Consider the following 21,598-nt stretch of genomic DNA (forward strand, 5'->3'; position numbering starts at 1 on the left):
AAAAAAAACTTTTAAGAACCTGAAACAGATGATCTAGACCAGCCTTACTCCAGGAATTGGGACAAACTCTATTATTCCCTAATTCTTGCTCAAAATACACATCTCCTACTTGCCCTTTTCTTGATGGCACTTCACTTGTTTAATAGCAAAAAGATGACTCAGCTCTGGACTTTGAGTAGAGAGCCATTTTTAATTCTCGTCTCCAGTCCACCAGTAAACGTGGCCAGAAAAGCCTTCAAGGAGGCTGTCTATTTTATTTCTAAAGTGTTTTTGGTGACAAAGCCTCAGGATGACAGGATGTTTGTTTCTCTAGGAGATCCTGCAAAAAGGCAGAGGTTTCGGATGTTTTGGTCCTGTTGTTAGATACCATCTTACTCTCAACCCATTAATAACAGCAGAGTGAGTAAAAAAAAACTATTCTCAAGTGAGTAAATTAGCTAACACAAAAAAATGCATTCATCTGCACACGTTTCGGAATCCTGATAGGCATCCTTTTTCTCTATTAGCAATCACAGTCACTTTCAGAAGTTTCCAGAGAGGCACTTTTCTCTATAACACTTCCCTCTAATAGTCCAAAAAGCTGGAATAGATCAGAATCTTTGGGAAGATTCTGGCCTATAAATATTTAATCATAGATTCCCATATGTACTTTAGAAGTATCAATCATTATAATACATAACAATTTACTATACTTACTGTTCTTCATGTTTTTTGTTGAAGAAATTAAAGTGAAAAAACATTAACAGGCTCACTAGAGGACATAAAGCAAGTTACCTCCAGAGATAGCACCCCACACCACAAGCCCTTTAATTTTCAGGGGCTTAGACTGAAGTACTCATCCTCTCATATTTTTATTAGTGTTGAGGAATAAGATGATATATTATTTACCTTAAAAATTTTGGAAATGTATAAGCTTTGAGACCCAATGATCAAATTTCAAGAATAGTTTCCACATAAGTATACTATTTGCTATTCTGACTGAGACAGTAAATTTTACAAGTGAAAACTATACCTGTTTATAGCACAAAATGAGAAGAAAAGAATATGCTTTACCATGCAGTTTAATCTAAGAGTGTATATAACCTAACTCTATTTTCCTGGACTGATATTAGCTCATTACTCATGTCATGTAATTATCATTAAATAGAATAAAAACCAATAAAATACATACTTAGTACCTCCAAACATGTTAGATGATCAAGAAGATGAAAAAGCTGATATAGTTTTCATCTATATTTAAATCATACACATATATATACATATAGATGACATGCAAATGCAGGAAAACTATTAAAACTTATGTAAATTGGTTACAGCATGCTCAAAGGAAGAAAACATACTAGCTTATTTTTATTTCTCTTGATGGGTGTTCTCTTCTAGAGAAGCCCCCACACTACGTATTAGGTAAATCTGTATATGAGACTAATGATTTGTTATGGAGACCTCGTGAAAAACCTCTTTCCTGGGCTCAAAAATTTTGTCTTTGCTCTTCTAACTTGTGTCTCCCTTCCTCATTCCATTTATCCTATCACTGAAGGCAACTGTTTTCTCAGATAATAAAATAAATACTATGATATAAATCACCTTAATAAGTGAGAAAAAAGGAAGGGAAATGAGAGGGAAAAAAGAAAGGAAAATTAAGAGAACAGAGGAAACAGTGAAGCTCCATTAGAAACAAATTTAAGAAGACATAACTCTTGGAGAAGTAAACTTAGGAGAAACTGGAGATAAACTATTAATGTAGTATTTTTTTGAATTCAACTCACCTGAGTCTTACAGCTAGGTCCAATTAATTTATGTGAAAACATATTTACAAATCTTAATTTGTAAGTAAACAATTTCCTTTCATTGTTGTATGGACTACTTGATTACTCCAATTTATTGAAAAAAATCTAGAAAACTACTTGTGGAAAAGAAATAAAGACAAGTATTAAGTAAAATGTTCTAGGATTAGAATGAAAGTTTGATGTAAATGAGCACTGTAAGTCTGAAAAGTAGCATTCTGTTTATGCATGATAAATAAAATAATGTGATCATTCCCAAATTTATAAATCCTTAACTCCATAGCTGAAATATTTTCAGGGTGGGGGGACCAAGTCTAATAAAAAAAAAATTGCAGGTCAAAAAGCTTAAAGCTGCAGTGCTGTAGCAAAATAGAGAAAATTAAATTTGTACACTCAGGAGAAACACTAGCTAAAGAATACTGGTAAGAGCTCTTTTTACAGAGGATGGTAATCAGCTAGGCTCCCCTTTCATTAAAAAGAATGCAATGGAATTTTTTTGAATAACATTTAACTTAGATATCAAGACAAATTCTCCAACATTAAAAGATATTAATCACTGAAAGAATTTTGAGTAGAATGAATAATGCAAGCTTATAAAATCTATTACATACCCTTTAAGGACAAAACCACATTATTCTATGTATAACTGAATATTCTACAGGCTTTATAATACAGTTCAACATTGTGAGTTCTGGACTTGAACTTAGCTAGACTTGAGTTCTGCCACTGGTAGCTGTTTGACTTTAGACAATACTCTAAGACTCAGTTACTAGATCTATTTTTTTTTTTAAAGGATACCTATAGTAATATACTACATAGGGTGGGTGTGGGGCTTAAATAGTGAGGCAAAAGCCCTTTTCCCAGTAGCTGATACACAGTAAGCTCAATAAATGTTCACCATTATTAATATATTATTGCTGGAGATGACTTACATTCATACCTCAGCTTAAATAATATATTTGCCTCCATGCTATTCATAAACAAAACATATTTCCATCGCATCTCTCATTATTATAGATAATGATTCTTGGAGAGGGCAATCATAATCCTGGGGGGAAGGTATATGTGGTTTCAAAAGTATGTCAGATCAAAGTTCAGATTATGACATATATTCCAAATAGGAGTATAGAAGCTCTACCTCTAAATTTAAAAGCACTGACTCACTTGGAAATTTATGGCTTTGGCCATAGTTCACACAGAAGAGTTATGAGAAATCTGTCTCACTGATGTCTTATTTTCTCAGAATAAACAACATTGATATCACTTCATCAAGGAGAGTCCTTTTCTATCCCTAAACTAATAACCTACCCCAGGTATGTTCCCATTCTTCCTACTACTATTAGAACATGTATCATTATTACACTTCCTATTTAATGTCTGTTATCAAACAGATTTAAGCGATGAGAGGTTAAGAATAAAGACAGTAAACAGGTCATCTATGCAGAAAACTGGGGAAAGAGATTTTAGGCAATGGAACCACATACAAAGACCTTGAAGGTGAAGAATACCTGGTATGTTCAGGCAAAAAAAAAAAAACAAATATAAATGTGGTCAAAGTGGAGAGATTAAGAAGAGAAAGTAAGGAGGAGATCACAGAGATTAACGCAGAGCCAGATCATGTAGCATCTCACAGGGTGTATGTAGTAAGAAAACTCGGATTTTACTTTCAATCAGACAGGAAACCAATAGATAGAGTTTAAGAGAGGATTGACTTGATTTGACTAACCAAGTTTCAGCAAGGACATTCTGGCATTTATGTTGAGAATGAACTCAAAGTGTGTAAGGTCAGGAGCAAAGAAACAAAGTAGACAACTATTACAATCATTCAGGAAAGACAAGTTAGTGGTCATAGCAGGAATAGGGGGAAGTAATAGGATTCCAGACATGCTTTGAAGGCAGAGCAGACAATAGTTTAGTTTTGAACATGTGAAGTTTGAGATGCCTATTAGTCACTGAGTTAAAAGATGCTAAGCAGGCAATTAGATATACTCTTTCCTAGAGTTCATGGAAGAAATCCAGAGTAGCCAATCGAAACTAAGAGTCGTCAGCATAGAGCAGTGTGATTCTGAAAGCCTAGTTGAGTGGATAAAATCACCTTGGGTATGAATTTAAACAGGAGGGAAGAAAGGATCCTAAGATTTTGACTTGGAACATTTTAACATTTAAAGGACAAGGTGAATAGGGAAGACGAGAAAGAAACAGAAAAGGAACAGTTAGACATTGAAGGAACAAAACCACACAACTTTGATGTGTTGTCAGGCAGGAGAAAAAAAAAGTGTTTCAATGGACAGAGTTATAAACTGTGACAATATTGCTGATAAGTGAAGCAAGATGAAGACTGCGAGAAGACAACTGAATTTAGCAATGTGGGAGACACAAATGATTTTGAAAAGAGTAATTTTAGTGAAGTGAAAGTGGCAAAGACTTGATTGGAATAAGTTCAAAAGAGAATAGAAGAAGAGAATTTTGAGACAAGATAACTCTTTCAAGGAATACTGCTGGAAAAGGACAAAAGGAAGAGAGGGAAAGGGATATAGTAAGGTCAACAAAGGTATTTTTGCTGTTGATCAATTGTTCTGTTCTTCCATGCAGATCAGAAACATAATAGCATGTGTACGTATGTGTGTGTGTATATATATATATATAGTTATAAATGATCCAGTAGGGAAAAACTGATGCTGTCAAAGAGATGGGCAACTCCTCTTTCTGCAGGCACGTATATAGTAACAAAAACTTTAAGACAGAGACCTTAGTAATCATCAAGTTAAATGCTGGTAAATCCACACTGTACTTTACATGCACCTACTGGAGCACGGAAAGGACAAGGAGGAGAGCAAGCGCTATACATACCATCATGGAAATAGACCCAAAGCATATAATTTGAAAACAAGTTTAAGAACAGTAAAAAGGGAAAATTAATATTTAAAATATCAAATAGTTTGATTGGGGATATGTGCATAGGCACACAGATACATAGTATATAATACATGGAAAAGGTTTGGAATGACTATTCAGATGATTACCCCTGGGAAAGGAACAAAATGAACTGAGTTGAATGGAAGAGAACTCAAATTGTTACACTAGCTTTATCAGTACTTCTGTATCATTTCAACTTTTACAATAATATATTATGTAAATTTTATATAATTTTAAAGGTGACAATTTTAAAATATTCTGTTCTTCCAGAAAAACTCTAGGATATACTCTCAAATATTAAGAGTAGTAAAGCCTTGGGCAAGGGCTTCAGGCAGAAGGGCAAAGAACTTTTTTTTTTACACACCTTTGCATTTTTGTAAAATGTATCACAAGCATGTATTACTTTGGTAATAATCACTTTAAATAAAAATGTTTAAGCATTCAGTTATGTGAAATGATACTGAATCTATTAAAGTTCTCAGGTAGGTTATTTTTAAAAAATGATTGCTTTCTGCAAAGGCTGCCAAGGAAAATAAACCAAAAATTAGAATTAAGCCTTAAACAATCCATCTTAAATTTTAAGTTAAGCAAGACTGAACAAGGAATCTTAGAACAAAAGATTGAAAAAGTAAATAACAAAAGAAATACTGCCTTTTCTACCACCTTACCAAGTTCTTTCTTGCTGAGAGGAGAAACACCAAAAGTATTTGCACATGAGAGAAAAGGATTATGAACTTTAACAACAAGCAACCCTAAAGATACATTTTAATACAAACTGCAATGAGTTGGGGGCTTTCAATCGAAAATTAAGAGGGAAAAATGTCTGTGTTAAATTCATACACAGTGAAAAAGAGAAAAAATTGAAGTTAACTAATAATGTCTAATTTTTCAAGTCAATTTAGCAATGGAGTCTGGTTTAGAAACCAAAATACAATGGGTAATCCCACCATATAAAACAAAAGGACGGAATTATTCTATTCAAAGCAAAGAGGATGGGCATTACCCTAATGTGTGGTACCATCCACGTCTTGAAGGAAACTTGAAGGGAACACAGAATTTAGTAAAAAAAATCACTGTTTTGAAGAATCATTTGAAAATATGTGTTTAAGGTTTACTTAATAGTTTCATTTCATATTAATTACTGATACAGAATTTTCACAGTGCATTTTCTGGAAAAAGAGTAAGTTTGAATAGAAAAAAGTCCCCGAGTAACATAGATTATACTGCTTAACCTCTCTAAGCCTTGGCTGTCTCAACTATTGAGACGAAATAACATCAATCTCAGAGGGTTGATGTATGTAGAAACTAAGTCATTTCTATAAATATATATACTAAACAAAAACTTCAATAAAAGCATTTTTTAATTACTACCTATAATTATTGCTGCTGAATCAGTCAGCATACCTGTTCAGCTGGGTAAGACTTCTTGAGGGGCTCCTTAAACAACTATAAAGTAAAATAACTACTTAAAGGAAACACACAAAATAAAAAGAGAAAAATGGTTGCCAAATATTGATCCTGAAGACCTCATCAGCATACCCATTTGTGTTTGTGCAGATTTGCCAATAAAGTAACACACAAATTCTGTAATGAAAGACTGCTTTAGGTCATAAACTAGAATCATACTTGATGAATACATTCCACTCCCCAAATCCTTCCTGGTCTGCAAGCTGCAGTCCTAGTATGTTTCACAGTAGATATCAAAACTCCAATTTATAAAAACAATATTCTACAGAATAAATTTGCATATATATTTTAAATGTTTCAGCTTTAACAGCCATAAAGAAAACTCACATCCTTTTAAATATTACCAAATTGAACCATATTTCATTTTTAATTTTGAAGCAGCAAATAAAAGGCAGTAATAAAGAAATGTTGAAATGTGTAAAAATTTGAATTCTATATATTTTTATAAGTTCATGCATATAAATTTACATTTTTATGACAGAATAAAAGCATACTTTTTGATACGATATACTTTCAGCTGTGTGAACATCTTCCTGGTTCCTCAGTACTTTCTGTGTGTCCATATTCAGAACCTGAAGCTGCTGGATCAGCTCAGCTTGCTGTGCTGTATGTGCACTGTTCTGTTTGTAAAGATTCTGCAGCTCCTGCAACTCCTTTCTGTGCAAAGCAAGCAATAAATAGAGAGAAGCATGAATAAAGGTCATCTCAGTTAAATAACGGTGTTCATCTAAAGCTACAGATCGGCCTCCAATTTTACTGCAGGCAAACATGTTAATAAGAGAAATAACATATAAAGTATTTAATATTTATCCCACATATACCTAGAAAGTATTGATAGAGGCACTATGACTTTCAAAGCCAAACAACTATCAATTTTCTTTTACAGCTTGATCATAATAAAGTCCTCAATATACAGACATAGTACCACCTTCTTACTGAAATTAAGTTACACTTCAGCTCTAAGAACTGATACACACTGACGCCAAAAATCTGATAGGGTAACTCAATGTTCATTTTATATTATATAGAATCTTAAATGTAGTAAGAACAATCCCAAAGGTAAATTTAGTTTTCAAACAAAAATTTTTTAAAGCACAACTAGTTCGCAACTTCAGAAGCCTGGGCTGGGATTTCTGTGACTCCTCTAAATGACCCTGAAGGAAATGATGAGACAAAAACGTCAGAAGGAAGGGGAGCAATACAAGGTGTAATCAGTTCTTCCACCCCACCCAGGGTGGTAAGTCGAAGGACAAATGAACTGGAGGAATAGCATTCAAGGCATAAGGGTCCAAGAAAACCATACCTCTGGACACAGGGTTCCAGATTTCTGTGGTGGTGAATCCACCACATATAAAACTGGAACATGTTTTATAAAATAAAATTGAAGAGAAAAATATTTACATTTATATTTCATATAAATATATAAATACATAAATATATATCACAGTGCATATTTTGAAGACTATCTTAATGGAAACTTTTCTTTACTTATAATCCCAAACTGGCTATTCATTCACGTAAGACAAATCTTAAAGAAGAAACATAAAAGATATGCAGATACTTGTTCGATATGGATGACTATTAATATGGGAGAAATGAGCTGTGTTTTTTTTAATCTATTTTATTTATTTATTTTGCTGCTCTATAGGCTTGTAGAATTTAGTTCCCTGACCAGGGAATGAACCCAGGCCACAGCTAAAAAGGCTGAGTCCTAACCACAGGACTGCCAGGGAATTTCAGAGCTCTGCTTTTTTAGAGATTTAGAATATTAATGCTCTCCAGACACAACAGCAACCCCTAAACCCACACAGATACATGTAGATAAACCATCTGCCTTAGTCCTTTTGATATTAACTGAACAACACAGACTGGGTAGTTTGCAAATATCAGAAAGTTATTTCTCATAATTGGGCAGGCTGGAAGTCAGACATCAGACTGCCAGCATAGTCAACTGAGGGCTCTCTTCTAGGTTATAGACTTGTTATATCCTCACATCTAGTGGTGGAAGGCAAAGGAGGCTCTGGGAGGTCTTTTTCAAAAAGAGCACTATTCTTTTGTGAGGGTTCCACACTCATTACCAAAGCACCTCCCTGAAGACCCACCTACTAATACCATCATATCAGGCATTAGAACTTCAACATATGAATATTGGGTAGACATAAACATTCAGACTATAGCACTTTTCTGCACTTTTCAAAAAACTGAAATCTGCAGAAAATAGTAATCAAAAACTGGTGGAAGAGAAAGAAGAGAATCAATAATGGCACAATACCTTGAGAAAATATAAAACAAGAGAGGGAGGGAAAAGACCCTTAGATTATTCTTCTCTCACTAACTCTGCCATGGAATTGAATTCCTCAAGTAAGGAGCGAGTACTTAACCTTCACAGTCTCTGTATTCTAGGAAACATGGGATAAGACAGTTGTTGAATGGATGAAATGAAAACGATAACATAAAGAAGGACTGTTAAGAAAGAATGGTATCAAACAGAAGTAAAATACATAACGAGAGAAGTTATTTGGAAACCTAAAACCTAAAATTTTATTTTATGTAAAATGAAATTAATTGGTAGGTTCAAACTTGAGAAATTCCTCCAGACATGGACTAAAAAAAATAAAGAAAGATGTGGGTTGAGCTAAGAGCATGCTGAGAACTAATGACACTTCTTCCTATCTCAGGAAGAATGTTGATTAAAAATACTGTGTTGCTGATTTACAGTGATGCTAAGGGACTGAATGAGCCACAGGATAAATTATGAAAAAATGTTCCTGTAGACATCAGATTTGATAGCAAAGACTGACAAAGGGTTTCAGACAGCTTCAAAAGATTATTTTGCAGTTAAAAAAAACCTCACTGTTATGCAAATAAAAATTTGCTTCTACACATTACATGTGTCTTTCTCCTATCCTAGGCCTTCCCAGGTGGTGCCAGTTGTAAAGAATCTGCCTGCCAATGGAGGAGATGTAAGAGACATGGGTTTGATTCCTGAGTTGGGAAGATCCCCCGGAGAAGGAAATGGCAACCCACTCCAGTATTCTAGCCTGGAAAATTCCATGGACTGAGGAGCCTGGCAGGCTACAGTCCATGGAATTGCAAAGAGGCAGACATGACTGAGTGCACACATGCAGAATTTCTCCTCTCCTAAAACCCAAACAAGAACTGGTAGACGTCATTAGTAATAGGCCACTCTAATGGCAGAGGGCAAAAAACAAAGGCAATTCAAGCAATGATTCTTTTAAAACACTTGCCAGGATATGACATGGAATAAGACTTTCACTTTCATTCCACAGGCCAAAATAAGTCACATGGCTAAATCTGATGTTAATGGGGGAGAAAGCATACTTGAGCAACAGAGAAGGTTTTGGTAAAAATGGACCTTTAAGATGAATCAACACTGAGTACAGGAATAAACACAGATGAGTAGGAAAGTTTACTGATGAACACTGAAGCAGTATAAAAACCTAAACCTAAGTATCTTTAGGCACGGAGATGAATGTTATAAATCTTGAGACACAAAATTAGGAGTTAAAATGGTTGAATGTATGTATTAAGTATACACAGCATGATGTCAAAACCAGCTAAAAATGAAATGTAGTTGTTGTTGTTGTTGTTGTTTTTTAAATCACCTTCCAAAGTTTTTTCATGCCATTTCTTTCTTAACCTTAGAAATTGGTTAGTGGTTCTTATAGAGAAAAAAAAAATTATCTGAGATTTAATAATTCCCTCAATTTAACATCAGTGTCTTATTTACCATTCCATTATATTATAAAAACTAAAGTTATTACTTGTAAATAAAAATGCTCAATTATAGTCCCTTTTATCTAAAAACCCATTTGCCTACTCTTCAATCTATAAATATGTATTGAAAAAAAACACAGAATTATTCTAATAAAATTTTACTGCCTATTATTTCTCCAGGATTGTATTTCGGCGTGATTTTCCCTCTATTTTCTTTGTACTTTTCTATATTAACATGTACTGTTATATTAAAACAATTATGTACTTTGTTATCATATAAATATAAACAAAAAAGAGTAGCAGTAATAGCATTAATTTCAGAGAAATTGGAACTCAAGGCAAAAATAATCATAAAGAAAAAAAGTACAAAGTATAATTCATAGTAAAAACAAAATAACTTTGTTGGACACTTTACCCGCCAAATCACAGCACATAAAAGAAAACAGCACAACAAAAACTAATAAGCAATAAAAGGAAAATCAGTTGTAAACTATATGGGAAAGATTCCATTTAAAATAATAACAAAAGCCATGTAATAACTATGAGTAAATTTAAGAAGAAATGTCAAAACTGACACAAGGAACAAAACATCTCATAAGGACACAAAGGTATTGAAACAAATGGTATGGCATCCCATACTCTGGACAGAAAAACTGACATTATAAAGATTCAATTCTCCTTCAGTTTGCTTTTCAATTTGATGCCCTAATAAAATAACAAACACAAAATGAGCCAGTTTAACCTAAAGTTTACATGGAAAAATTAATAAGCAATAAATGCCCAGGAAACCTGTGAAAGAGCAGAAATGGAGGATGCGTCACGTATTCTCTCATCCAATTTTCATCATCTCCACCATATTACTTATTCTCTAGTTACTCTTAGCCTACTTTCTAGCCTGAGAAGCCAATCTCTACAGACTACATTACATTGGCTTCCAGTCTTCCGTGTTTTAATTTGAGTAGCTGAAAGTGCTGGCCAATGATTAGAGAGTAAAGGAAAAAGAGGTCATGGGATTTCTTTTCCTAGCTCCCTCTCCACTAAGCCACTGTTGGCAGTATCTCTGTTCCTCTATCTAAGAATACTTCTATGAGACAGCCTCCCTCCCAGGGCTAGACTTGTCACAGAGATCTGGTAAAATTTTCTCTCACAGTGGGAGAAGGAAAAGGTGGAACAATTTGAGAGAACGGCACTGAAACGTGTACATTATTATATATAAAATAGATAGCCAATGGGTTTGATCTATGATTCAGGGAGCCCAAAGCTGGTGCTCTGTGACAACTTGGAGGGATAGGGTGGGAAGGGAAGTGGGGAGGGGGCTCAGGAGAGAAGGTACACATGTATTCCTATGGCCAATTCATGTTGATGTACGGCAATAAGCATCAAAATACTGTAATTACCCTCCAAATAAATTAGGGAAAAAAAAGCTTCTCTTCTTGGCCCTTCTGGCCTAGTTGGTAGTAATAGTTGATGATAAGAACTCTGACAATAGGGAATGCACTCAGAAAGGCAACCTAAAACAGTATAATGTCTGTGAAACATACACATGAAAAATTATGAGAAATAAAAGCAATTGATAAACTAATGGGAAAAATTATTAATAGAGTTATCTTATACCATTTGAAGGTCTGAACTACAGAACAGAGATTAGACTGTTTCTGAGATTTCCTAGATAAGCATACAAGATAAATGGTTTATACTGCAAAAAAGAAAATTTCAACTAAATACATGAATCAATGTAAATTTTAAACAAAATAAAAAGAACATCTTTGAAAAGTACTGAGAAACTTACAAACTAAGAGCATCAAGCAAAGACTAAGAGCTGTTTTATCGGCAAGAAGATAGGAATAAATAATAATTTTAAGATTTCTTCTAAAATTAAGATTCTATTACTATTTAGAATTACCTTTTTTAATTCATCAATGATTGACTTAAAAAAATTATACCATGAGTGGATAAAGTCAATCCATCTGTCATCTGTGAAGATGTACTTTTCCACATCCCTATAGTACGATCTTTAAAATGAGAAACTATGGTTCTTTTATCATATATATACATATGTGTATCTATAAATGTATATATAATATATATTAGTCTATTAACCAAGCAAAACTCCTGCCTATATATACATATATATTAAAATACACTAAAAATATACAAGTAAATATTAAGTCATTTAGTCAGTTCAGTCATTCAGTAGTGTCCAACTCTTTGCGACCCCATGAACTTCAGCATGCCAGGCCTCCCTGTCCATCACCAACTCCCAGAGTTCACCCAAACTCATATCCATCGAGTCAGTGATGCCATCCAGCCATCTCATCCTCTGTCATCCCCTTCTCATCCTGCCCCCAATCCCTTCCAGCATTAGAATCTTTTCCAATGAGTCAACTCTTCACATGAGGTGGCCAATGTATTGGAGTTTCATCTTTAGCATCAGTCCTTCCAAAGAACACCCAGGACTGATCTCCTTGCAGTCCAAGGACTCTCAAGAGTCTTCTCCAACATCACAGTTCAAAAGCATCAATTCTTCAGAGCTCAGCTTTCTTCACAATCCAACTTTCATATCCATACATGACCACTGGAAAAACCATAGCCTTGACTAGACGGACCTTTGTTGGCAAAGTAATGTCTCTGCTTATAAATATCTGTGTATACCATAATTATATATGAAGTTAATAATACTTTTTTAAAATTTATTTTAATGGAGGCTAATTACTTTATAATATTGTGGTGGTTTTTGCCACACATTGACATGAATCAGCCATGGGTGTACATGTGTTCCCCATCCTGAACCCCCACCCACCTCCCTCCCCACCCCTTCCCTCAGGGTCATCCTAGTGCATCAGCCCTGAGCACCCTGTCTCATGCATTGAACCTGGACTGGCAATCTGTTTCACATATGGTAATATACATGTTTCAATGCTATTCTCTCAGATTATCCCACTCTCGCCTTCTCCACAGAGTCCAAAAGACTGTTCTATATATATGTGTCTCCTCTGGTGTCTCACATATAGGGTTATCGTTACCATCTTTCTAAATTCCATATATATGCTTTAGTGTATTGTATTGGTGTTTTTCTTTCTGGCTTACTTCACTCTGTATAATAAGCTCCAGTTTCATCCACCTCACTACAACTGATTCAAGTGTATTCTTTTTAATAGCTGTGCAATATTCCATTATGTATATGTACCAAGCTTTCCTATCCATTCATCTGCCGATGGACATCTAGGTTGCTTTCATGTCCTGGCTATTATAAACAGTGCTGCGATAAACACTGGGGTACATGTGTCTCTTTCAATTCTAGTTTCCTCAGTTTGTATGCCCAGCAGTGGGATTGCTGGGTTGTATGGCAGTTCTATTTCCAGTTTTTTAAGGAATCTCCACACTGTTCTCCATAGTGGCTGTACTAGTTTGCATTCCCACCAACAGGGTAAGAGGGTTCCCTTTTCTCCATACCCTCTCCAGCATTTACTGCTTGTAGACTTTTGGACAGCAGCCATTCTGACTGGTGTGAGATGGTACCTCATTGTGGTTTTGATTTGCATTTCTCTGATAATGAGTGATGTTGAGCATCTTTTCATGTGTTTGTTAGCCATCCGTATGTCTTCTTTGGAGAAATGTCTGTTTAGTTCTTTGGCCCACTTTTTGATTGAGTTTTTTATTTTTCTGGAATTGAGCTGCAGGAGTTGCTTGTAAATTTTTGAGATTAATTCTTTGTCAGTTGCTTCATTTGCTATTATATTCTCCCATTCTGAAGGCTGTCTTTTCACTTGCTTATAGTTTCCTTTGTTGTGCAAAAGCTTTTAATTTTAATTAGGTCCCGTTTGTTTAGTTTTGCTTTTATTTCCATTACTCTGGGAGGTGGGTTATGGTGTGATTTATGTCGGAGAATGTTTTGCCTATGTTTTCCTCTAGGAGTTTTATAGTTTCTGGTCATATGTTAAGATCTTTAATCCATTTTGAGTTTATTTTTGTGTATGGTGTTAGAAAGTGTTCTGGTTTCATTCTTTTACAAGTGGTTGATCAGTCTGCCCAGCACCACTTGTTAAAGAGACTGTCTTTTCTCCATTGTATATTCTTGCCTCCTTTGTCAAAGATAAGTTTTCCATACGTGCATGGATTTATCTCTGGGCTTTCTATTTTGTTCCATTGATCTATATTTCTGTCTTTATGCAAGTACCATACTGTCTTCATGATTAGCTTTGTAGTAGAGCCTGAAGTCAGGCAGGTTGATTCTTCCAGTTCCTTTCTTTTTTCTCAAGATTGCTTTGGCTATTTGAATATTTGAGGTTTTTTGTACTTCCATAAAAATAGTGAAATTATTTGTTCTATTTCTGTGAAAAATACTGTTGGTAGCTTGATAGGGATTGCATTGAATCTATAGATTGCTTTGGGTAGTATACTTATTTTTACTATACTGATTCTTCCAATCCATGAACACAGTATATTTCTCCATCTATTTGTGTCCTCTTTGATTTCTTTCATCAGTGTTTCACAGTTTTCTATATATAGGTCTTTTGTTTCTTTAGGTAGATATATTCCTAAGTATTTTATTCTTTTCACTGCCATGGTGAATGGAATTGTTTCCTTAATTTCTCTGTTTTCTCATTGTTCAGTTCACTCGCTCAGTTGTGTCCGACTCTTTGTGACCCCATGAATCGCAGCATGCCAGGCCTCCCTGTCCATCACCAACTTCCGGAGTTCACCCAAACTCACATCCATCGAGTCGGTGATGCCATCCAGCCATCTCATCCTCTGTCCTCCCCTTCTCCTCCTGCCCCCAATCCCTCCCAGCATCAAAGTCTTTTCCAATGAGTTAACTCTTCACATGAGGTGGCCAAAGTACTGGAGTTTCAGCTTTACCATCAGTCCTTCCAAAGAAATCCCAGGGTTGATCTCATTGTTACTGTATAGGAATGCAAGGGATTTCTGTGTGTTAATTTTATATCCTCCAACTTTACTATATTCATTGATTAGCTCTAGTAATTTTCTGGTGGAGTCTTTAGCATTTTCTATGTAGAGAATCATATCATCTGCAAACAGTGAGAGTTTTACTCCTTCTTTTCCAATCTGGATTCCTTTTATTTCTTTTTCTGCTCTGATTGCTGTGGCCAAAACTTCCAAAACTATGTTGAACAGTAGGGTGAGAGGCGGCACCTTTGCTTTGTTCCCGACTTTAGGGGAAATGCTTTCAATTTTTCACCATTGCAGATGTTTGCTGTGAGTTTGTCATATATAGCTTTTATTATGTTCAAGTATGTTCCTTCTATTCCTGCTTTCTGGAGGGTTTTTATCATAAATGGATGTTGCATTTTGTCAAAGGCTTTCTCTGGATCTATTGAGATAATCATTGGTTTTTATCTTTCAATTTGTGAATGTGGTTTATTACATTGATTGATTTGTGGATATTGAAGAATCCTTGCATTCCTGGGATAAAGCCCACTTGGTCATGATGTATGATCTTTTTAATATGTTGTTGGATTCTCTTTGCTGGAATTTTGTTAAGAATTTTTGCGCCTGTGTTCATCAGTGATATTGGCCTGTAGCTTTCTTTTTTTGTGGCATCTTTGTCTGGTTTTGGTATTAGGGTGATGGTGGCCTCATAAAATGAGTTTGGATATTTACCTTCCTCTGCAATTTTCTGGAAGAGTTTGAGTAAGATAGGTGTTAGCTCTACTCTAAATTTTAGTAGAATTCAGCTGTGAATCCATCTGGTCCTTGGCTTTTGTTTGCTGGAAGATTTCTGATTACAGTTTCAATTTCTGTGCTTGTGATGGGTCTGTTAAGATTTCTATTTCCTCCTGGTTCAGTTTTGGAAAGTTATACTTTTCTAAGAATTTGTCCATTTATATATGTCATATATATATGTGTGTGTCATATATAAACATGATACATATATTTTATTATGTATATAAATATATTACATATTTTACAGGTAGCACCAGAAACTGAAATTGTGCTTATACAAGTATGTGATAAACACTGTGACTTAAATAGCTTAAAATTTAAAATGTACACACGTATATACATGTATGACACATATGTATATGTATATATACTTTTATGATTTGTTCTAACACCATTTTCTGATAAAGGTTATTATAAAATAAATTAATAGGTACTTTAAAACCTTTCAAAACACTTTGAAACACAAGTTTTTCAAGTACTTCCACTTTATAAGCAGTATTATAAAATTAAATATTTTGATATAGAAAAAGTATTTCACAAACTAAAACTATTTAGCATATGTGCTTCTCTGGTGCTCAGATGGTAAAGAATCTGCCTGCAGTATGGGAGACCTAGGTTTGATCCCTTGGTCGGGAAGATCCTCTGAAGGAGGGCATGCCAACCCGCTCCAGTATTCTTGTCTGGAGAATCCTCATGGACAGAGAAGCCTGGCAGGCTACAGTCATGGGGCTGCAAAGAGTTGGACATGACTGAGCAACTAAGCACTGCACAAAATAAAAAGTGAAAACTGGGTTACTCATTTGCTACTCACTGTAATAATACTGAATATTATATAATGCAAGGGTAAAAATTTTATAATTAAACTATGAATGGATGAATGCATCTGAAACAGGGATACTCTTTGTGCATGCTTTTTCCAACCCTGTGGAACCTCCAACTGTCCCACTTAATTCCAGATAGTTCCAATACACAAACATAGGTCTCACAGAAGACAAAGACTGTTGTCATTCTGGAGTGTTAACAATAAATATAAAAATGCTGGTATTCTGCATAACTAAGGACATTTCTACAACGATAAATTAAATTAAGGAGTCAGAGTACTTGCCTGACCAGGGTAATATCCATATCCTTCTGCATAAGTTCTGTCTGTTTATTATTCAGCTGTAATGATAGTGCATTATATTTACTCTGTGATACTTCAATTTCTTTCCTTGCTTCAATTAAATTGTCTTCAAAGGCCTAAAATTAGAGCATTCATATCACAATCAAATATAATAAATATCAAATAAATAAATAAAAGTCTGTCATATTTAACTAAAAACAATCCACAAAATAACAGTGAAAAATTAATAGTGTTTTCAATTTTACTTTTTTTTTTCATTTAATTAAAAGAATGTTAGTACAATCAAAGAAACTTTATACCAGTCACAGGTCATTTTTTTCAGTAACTGTAAAAGTAACATGGTCTCCTGGTATGAAAGTTAAGAATCTGAAGCAAATAAAATTGAAAATCTATGTAGAAATTTACTTATTAAAATTTCAATAAAGGAAGGACTGTACAACAAAAAGATTGCTAATTACATGAACAAAAAAATAACTCATTAACTTAAATATTACTCAAGACAAATAGCCGATGTTTTATTATTGCCTTAATTTTAAACGCAGATACATAAACATACTCAGAGAAGAAAAAAATGGTGCAGCAAAAAAATAATAAGTTTATAATGTTTCAGATTCAGATCATGCTGAGTTCACTTGACTGTGGTGAAAGTTTACCTAAAGTTCTTCAAACCTTGTCTTTTCCTCATGATAATTTTGTAAATTGTGTTTTCACTTTGAAACAATTTTAAAATTGATGTTACTTTTTTCAAAAATATAAAATCTAAATTATTTTCATAAAATATTAAATAAATATTTTATCTAAAACTAGAAAGTGAAAAAGTGAAAGTCGCTCATCCGTGTCCGACTCTTTGCAAGTGAAAGTGAAGTCACTCAGTTGTATCCGACTCTTTGTGACCCCGTGGACTGTAGCCCACCAGGCTCCTCCATCCATGGGATTCTCCAGGCAAGAATACTGGAGTGGGTTGCCATTTCCTTCTCCAAAACCCATGGACTATACATATACAGTCCATGGAATTCTTCAGGCCAGAATACTGGAGCGGGTAGCCTTGCCCTTCTCCAGGGGATCTTCCCAATCCAGAGATCAAACCAGATCTTTTGCATTGCAGGCAGATTCTTTACCAGCTGAGCCACAAGGGAAGCCCAAGAATACTGGAGTGGGTGGCCTATCCCTTCTCCAGCAGATCTTCTGGACCCAGGAATTGAACCAGGGTCTCCTGCATTGCAGGCGGATTCTTTACCAACTGAGCTATCAAAAATACACCATACATTCATTATTTCCAATCCAAAACTGAGCAACAAATTTTAGGTCAAGCACTAAAAATCTATTATACTCAAGAAATGCTCCCATACCTCATATATTCACTGTGTAGTAACTTGAATGAATTTTTGAAGAGAAAAATACTGGTTTTTAGCCAAGACAACACTGCGAGTACATGCATATTTCATTTTATCATGTTTCCTTTTATTGCACTTCACTGATACTGCATTTTTTACAAATTGAAGGACTGTGGCAATTTTTCATTAAATCTGTCAATGCAACTTTTCCAACATTTGCTCACTTCATGTCTCTGTCACATTTTGGTAATTCAACTCTTTCATTATTAGTATATTTGGTACGGTGATCTGTGATATTTGATGTTACTACAATTTACTGCTTCCCTCGTGGCTCATACAGTAAAGAATCCACCTGTGGATTGCAGGAGACCTGGATTCAGCCCCTGGGTTGAGAAGACCTCAGTCATGACTGAGAGATTAAGCACAGCACTACAACTTACTAAAGGCTCAGATGATGGTTAGACTTTTTTTTAGCAATAAAGTGTTTTAAAATAAGGTTTGTAAATTGTTGCTTTAGACATAATGCTTGCATACTTAACAGACTACAGTATAGCATAAATATAACATTTATATGCATGGGGAAACCAAAAAATTTATGTAACTTACTTCACTGCAATATTCACTTTATTGTGGCAGTCTGGAACCAAACCCAAAACATCTCTGAGGTATACCTGTACTTCTTAAATTCCCATTTATTAGAAAAGAGTAATGATTTATATATATATTTATCAGTAGGTTTGTGGATGGATGGAAGAAAGAGATAGAGACAGAAGGAAAGACAGGAGGAAAGGGAGGCAAGAGAAGGGATGAAGTGGCTAATCCTTTTTATCTACGTCACACCCCCTCCCCCGCACAACTTTCTCCAGTAAAGCACTACTCTGTTCTCTGAATTTATGAATTTGTTTGTTTATCTATTTTGTTTTTGTCTTTTTATATTCTACAGTGAATATAAAATTAGTGAAATCATACGGTGTTTTTCTTTCTCCATTAGACTACCTTACTTACATAATACCCTCAAGGTTCATCCATATTGTCACAAATGGCAAGATTTCATCTTTTTGACAGCTGAGTAGTATTCTACTGTGTGTGTGTGTATATATGCATTATATGTATACCATATCTTCTTTATCCATTCATTGGCTGATAGGGACTCAGGGTGTTTCCATATCTTAGCTATTGTAAACAGTGCCACAATGAACACAGTGGTACATATATCTTTTTAAATTAGTGCCTTTGTGTTCTTTAAACAAATACCCATAAGTAGGATAGCTGAATCATATGGCAATTCTATTCTTAACTTTTTGAATCCTCCATAATGCTTTCCACAGTGGCTGCCAATTTACATTCCCAACAAGAATATATAAGACTTCCCTTTTCTCAACATCCTTAACAATACTTATTATTTCTTTCATTTTGGAAAAGAGCTATTCTAAAAGGTGTGAGGTGATACCTCACTAGTTTTGATTTGCATTTCTATAATAATGAGTGATGTTGATCAACTTTTCATATGCCTGTTGTCCATATATACATCTTGCTTGAGAAAATGTTTATTCGGGTCCTTTGTTCATTTTTAACTGGGCTGTTTATATCTTGTTGAGTTGTATGAGTTCTTTATAGATTTTAGACTTTACTCTTTATCAAATATATCATTTGCAGATATCTTTTATATTCAGTAGACTGTCTTTCATTTGTAGATGGTATCCTTTGCTATGCAAAAGCTTTTTAGGATGACGTAGTTCAGTTCAGTTGCAGTCGTATCCGACTCTTTGTGACCCCATGAACTGCAGCACGCCAGGCCTCCCTGTCCATCACCAACTCTCAGAGTTTACCCAAACTCATGTCCATTGAGTCAGTGATGCCATCTAACCATCTCATCTTCTGTCATCCCCTTCTCCTGCCTTCAATCTTTCCCAACATCAGAGTCTTTTCCAATGAGTCAGCTCTTCGCATCAGGTGGCCAAAATACTGGAGTTTCAGCTTCAACATCAGTCCTTCCAATGAACACCCAGGACTGATTTCCTTTAGGATGGACTGGTTGGATCTCCTTGCAGTTCAAGGGACTCTCAAGAGTCTTCTCCAACACCATAGTTCAAAAGCATCAATTTTCTGCACTCAGCTTTCTTTATAGTCCAACTCTCACATCCATACATGACTACTGGAAAAACCATAGCCTTGACTAGAAGGACCTTCAGTACCATTTATTTTTGCTTTTGCTTCCCTTACCTGAAAAGACATATCCAGAATGACATTGCTAAGACCAGTATCAAAGAGCATACCGCCCAAGTTATCCTGGAAGAGTTATGATTTCATGATTTACATTTAAATTTTTTATCCATTTTTCTTTTGTGTGTGTATGGTATGATAGTGGTCTAGTTTCACTTTTTTTTTCCCCCCATGTGGCTGTCCAGGCTTCCCAACATCATTTATTGAAAAGGCTATCCTTTCTCCATTGTATTTTCATTGTTCCTTTGTTGTCTATTAATTGCCTGTATAAGTGTGGGTTTATTTCTGGGTTCTAAATTCTATTCCACTGATGTGTGTGTGTGTTTCTCTGAAAATACCATCCTGTTTTGATTACTATGGCTTTGCAGTCTAGGTGAAATCATGGACTGTGATACCACTAGCTTTTTTCTTTTTTCTCAGAATTGCTTTGGCTATTCAAGGTCTTTAGTGGTTCCATTATAAATTTAAGAAATTTTTGTTGTTTGTGTCAAAAATGTCCTTGTGATTTTGAAATGGATTGAATTGAATCTATATATTTTTAGGTCATATGGATATTTTAACAATGTTAATCATTCCAACTCATAGGCAGAGGATATTTTTTAATTTATGTATTTTTTCCAATTTCTTAACAATGTTCAGGTCTTTTATACCTTTGGTTTAATTTATTCTTAAGTATTTCATTCTTTTGTTTTGATTATCAATAAAACTGGTTTTCTAAATTTATCTTCCTACTAGATCATTGTTCACATATATAAATGCAACACAGTTTCGTATGTTGATTTTGTACCCTGCAACTCTGTCATATTTATTTTTTCTAATAGCTTTTTTGTGGAGTTTTTTAAAATCATTTTATAAAATCATGTCATTGACAAACAGTGACACTTTTACTTCTTTCTTTCCATTTGGACTTCTTTTATTTCTTTTTCTTGCCTAACTGCTCTTGTTAGTACTTCCAATATTACGCTGAATAAGAGTGGCAAGAGTGGCCTTTGTTCTGGTCCTGATGTTAGACAGAGCTTTCAGTTTTTCACCATTGAGTATGATGTTAGATGTGGATTTGTCATTTAAAACTTTATTATGATGAGGTTTGTTATTTTTATAGCCATTTAGTTGAGAGGTTTTTTTTTTAAAATCACAAATGAGCACTGAATCTTGTCAAATGCCTTTTTTGCATTTATTGAGATAATCATATGATTTTCATCCTTCATTTTGTTAATATGGTATCCTACTGATTGATCTGCAGATGTTGAAACCTCTTTATATCCTAGGATAAACCCCACTTGATCATGGTAATGATTCTTTTAATGTACTGTTTTACTTGACTTGCT

At 34.7% G+C, this 21,598-nt stretch overlaps 1 protein-coding gene across 2 annotated transcripts in view; it reads right to left on the minus strand.

Annotated features, from left to right (window-relative positions):
• CNTLN (centlein) overlaps positions 1-21,598 on the minus strand; it is a 355,730-nt gene that overhangs the window by 196,499 nt on the left and 137,633 nt on the right. For both annotated transcript variants that reach the window (XM_018051925.1, XM_018051924.1), the window contains exons 6-7: positions 16,696-16,829; positions 6,662-6,824 (exon numbers count right to left, since the gene is read on the minus strand). In XM_018051925.1, the coding sequence (XP_017907414.1) occupies positions 6,662-6,824; positions 16,696-16,829 (297 nt within the window). The remainder of the gene's footprint in view (positions 1-6,661; positions 6,825-16,695; positions 16,830-21,598) is intronic.

The sequence above is a fragment of the Capra hircus genome, chromosome 8, assembly GCF_001704415.2.
Source record: "Capra hircus breed San Clemente chromosome 8, ASM170441v1, whole genome shotgun sequence".
Classification (NCBI taxonomy): Eukaryota; Metazoa; Chordata; class Mammalia; order Artiodactyla; family Bovidae; genus Capra; species Capra hircus.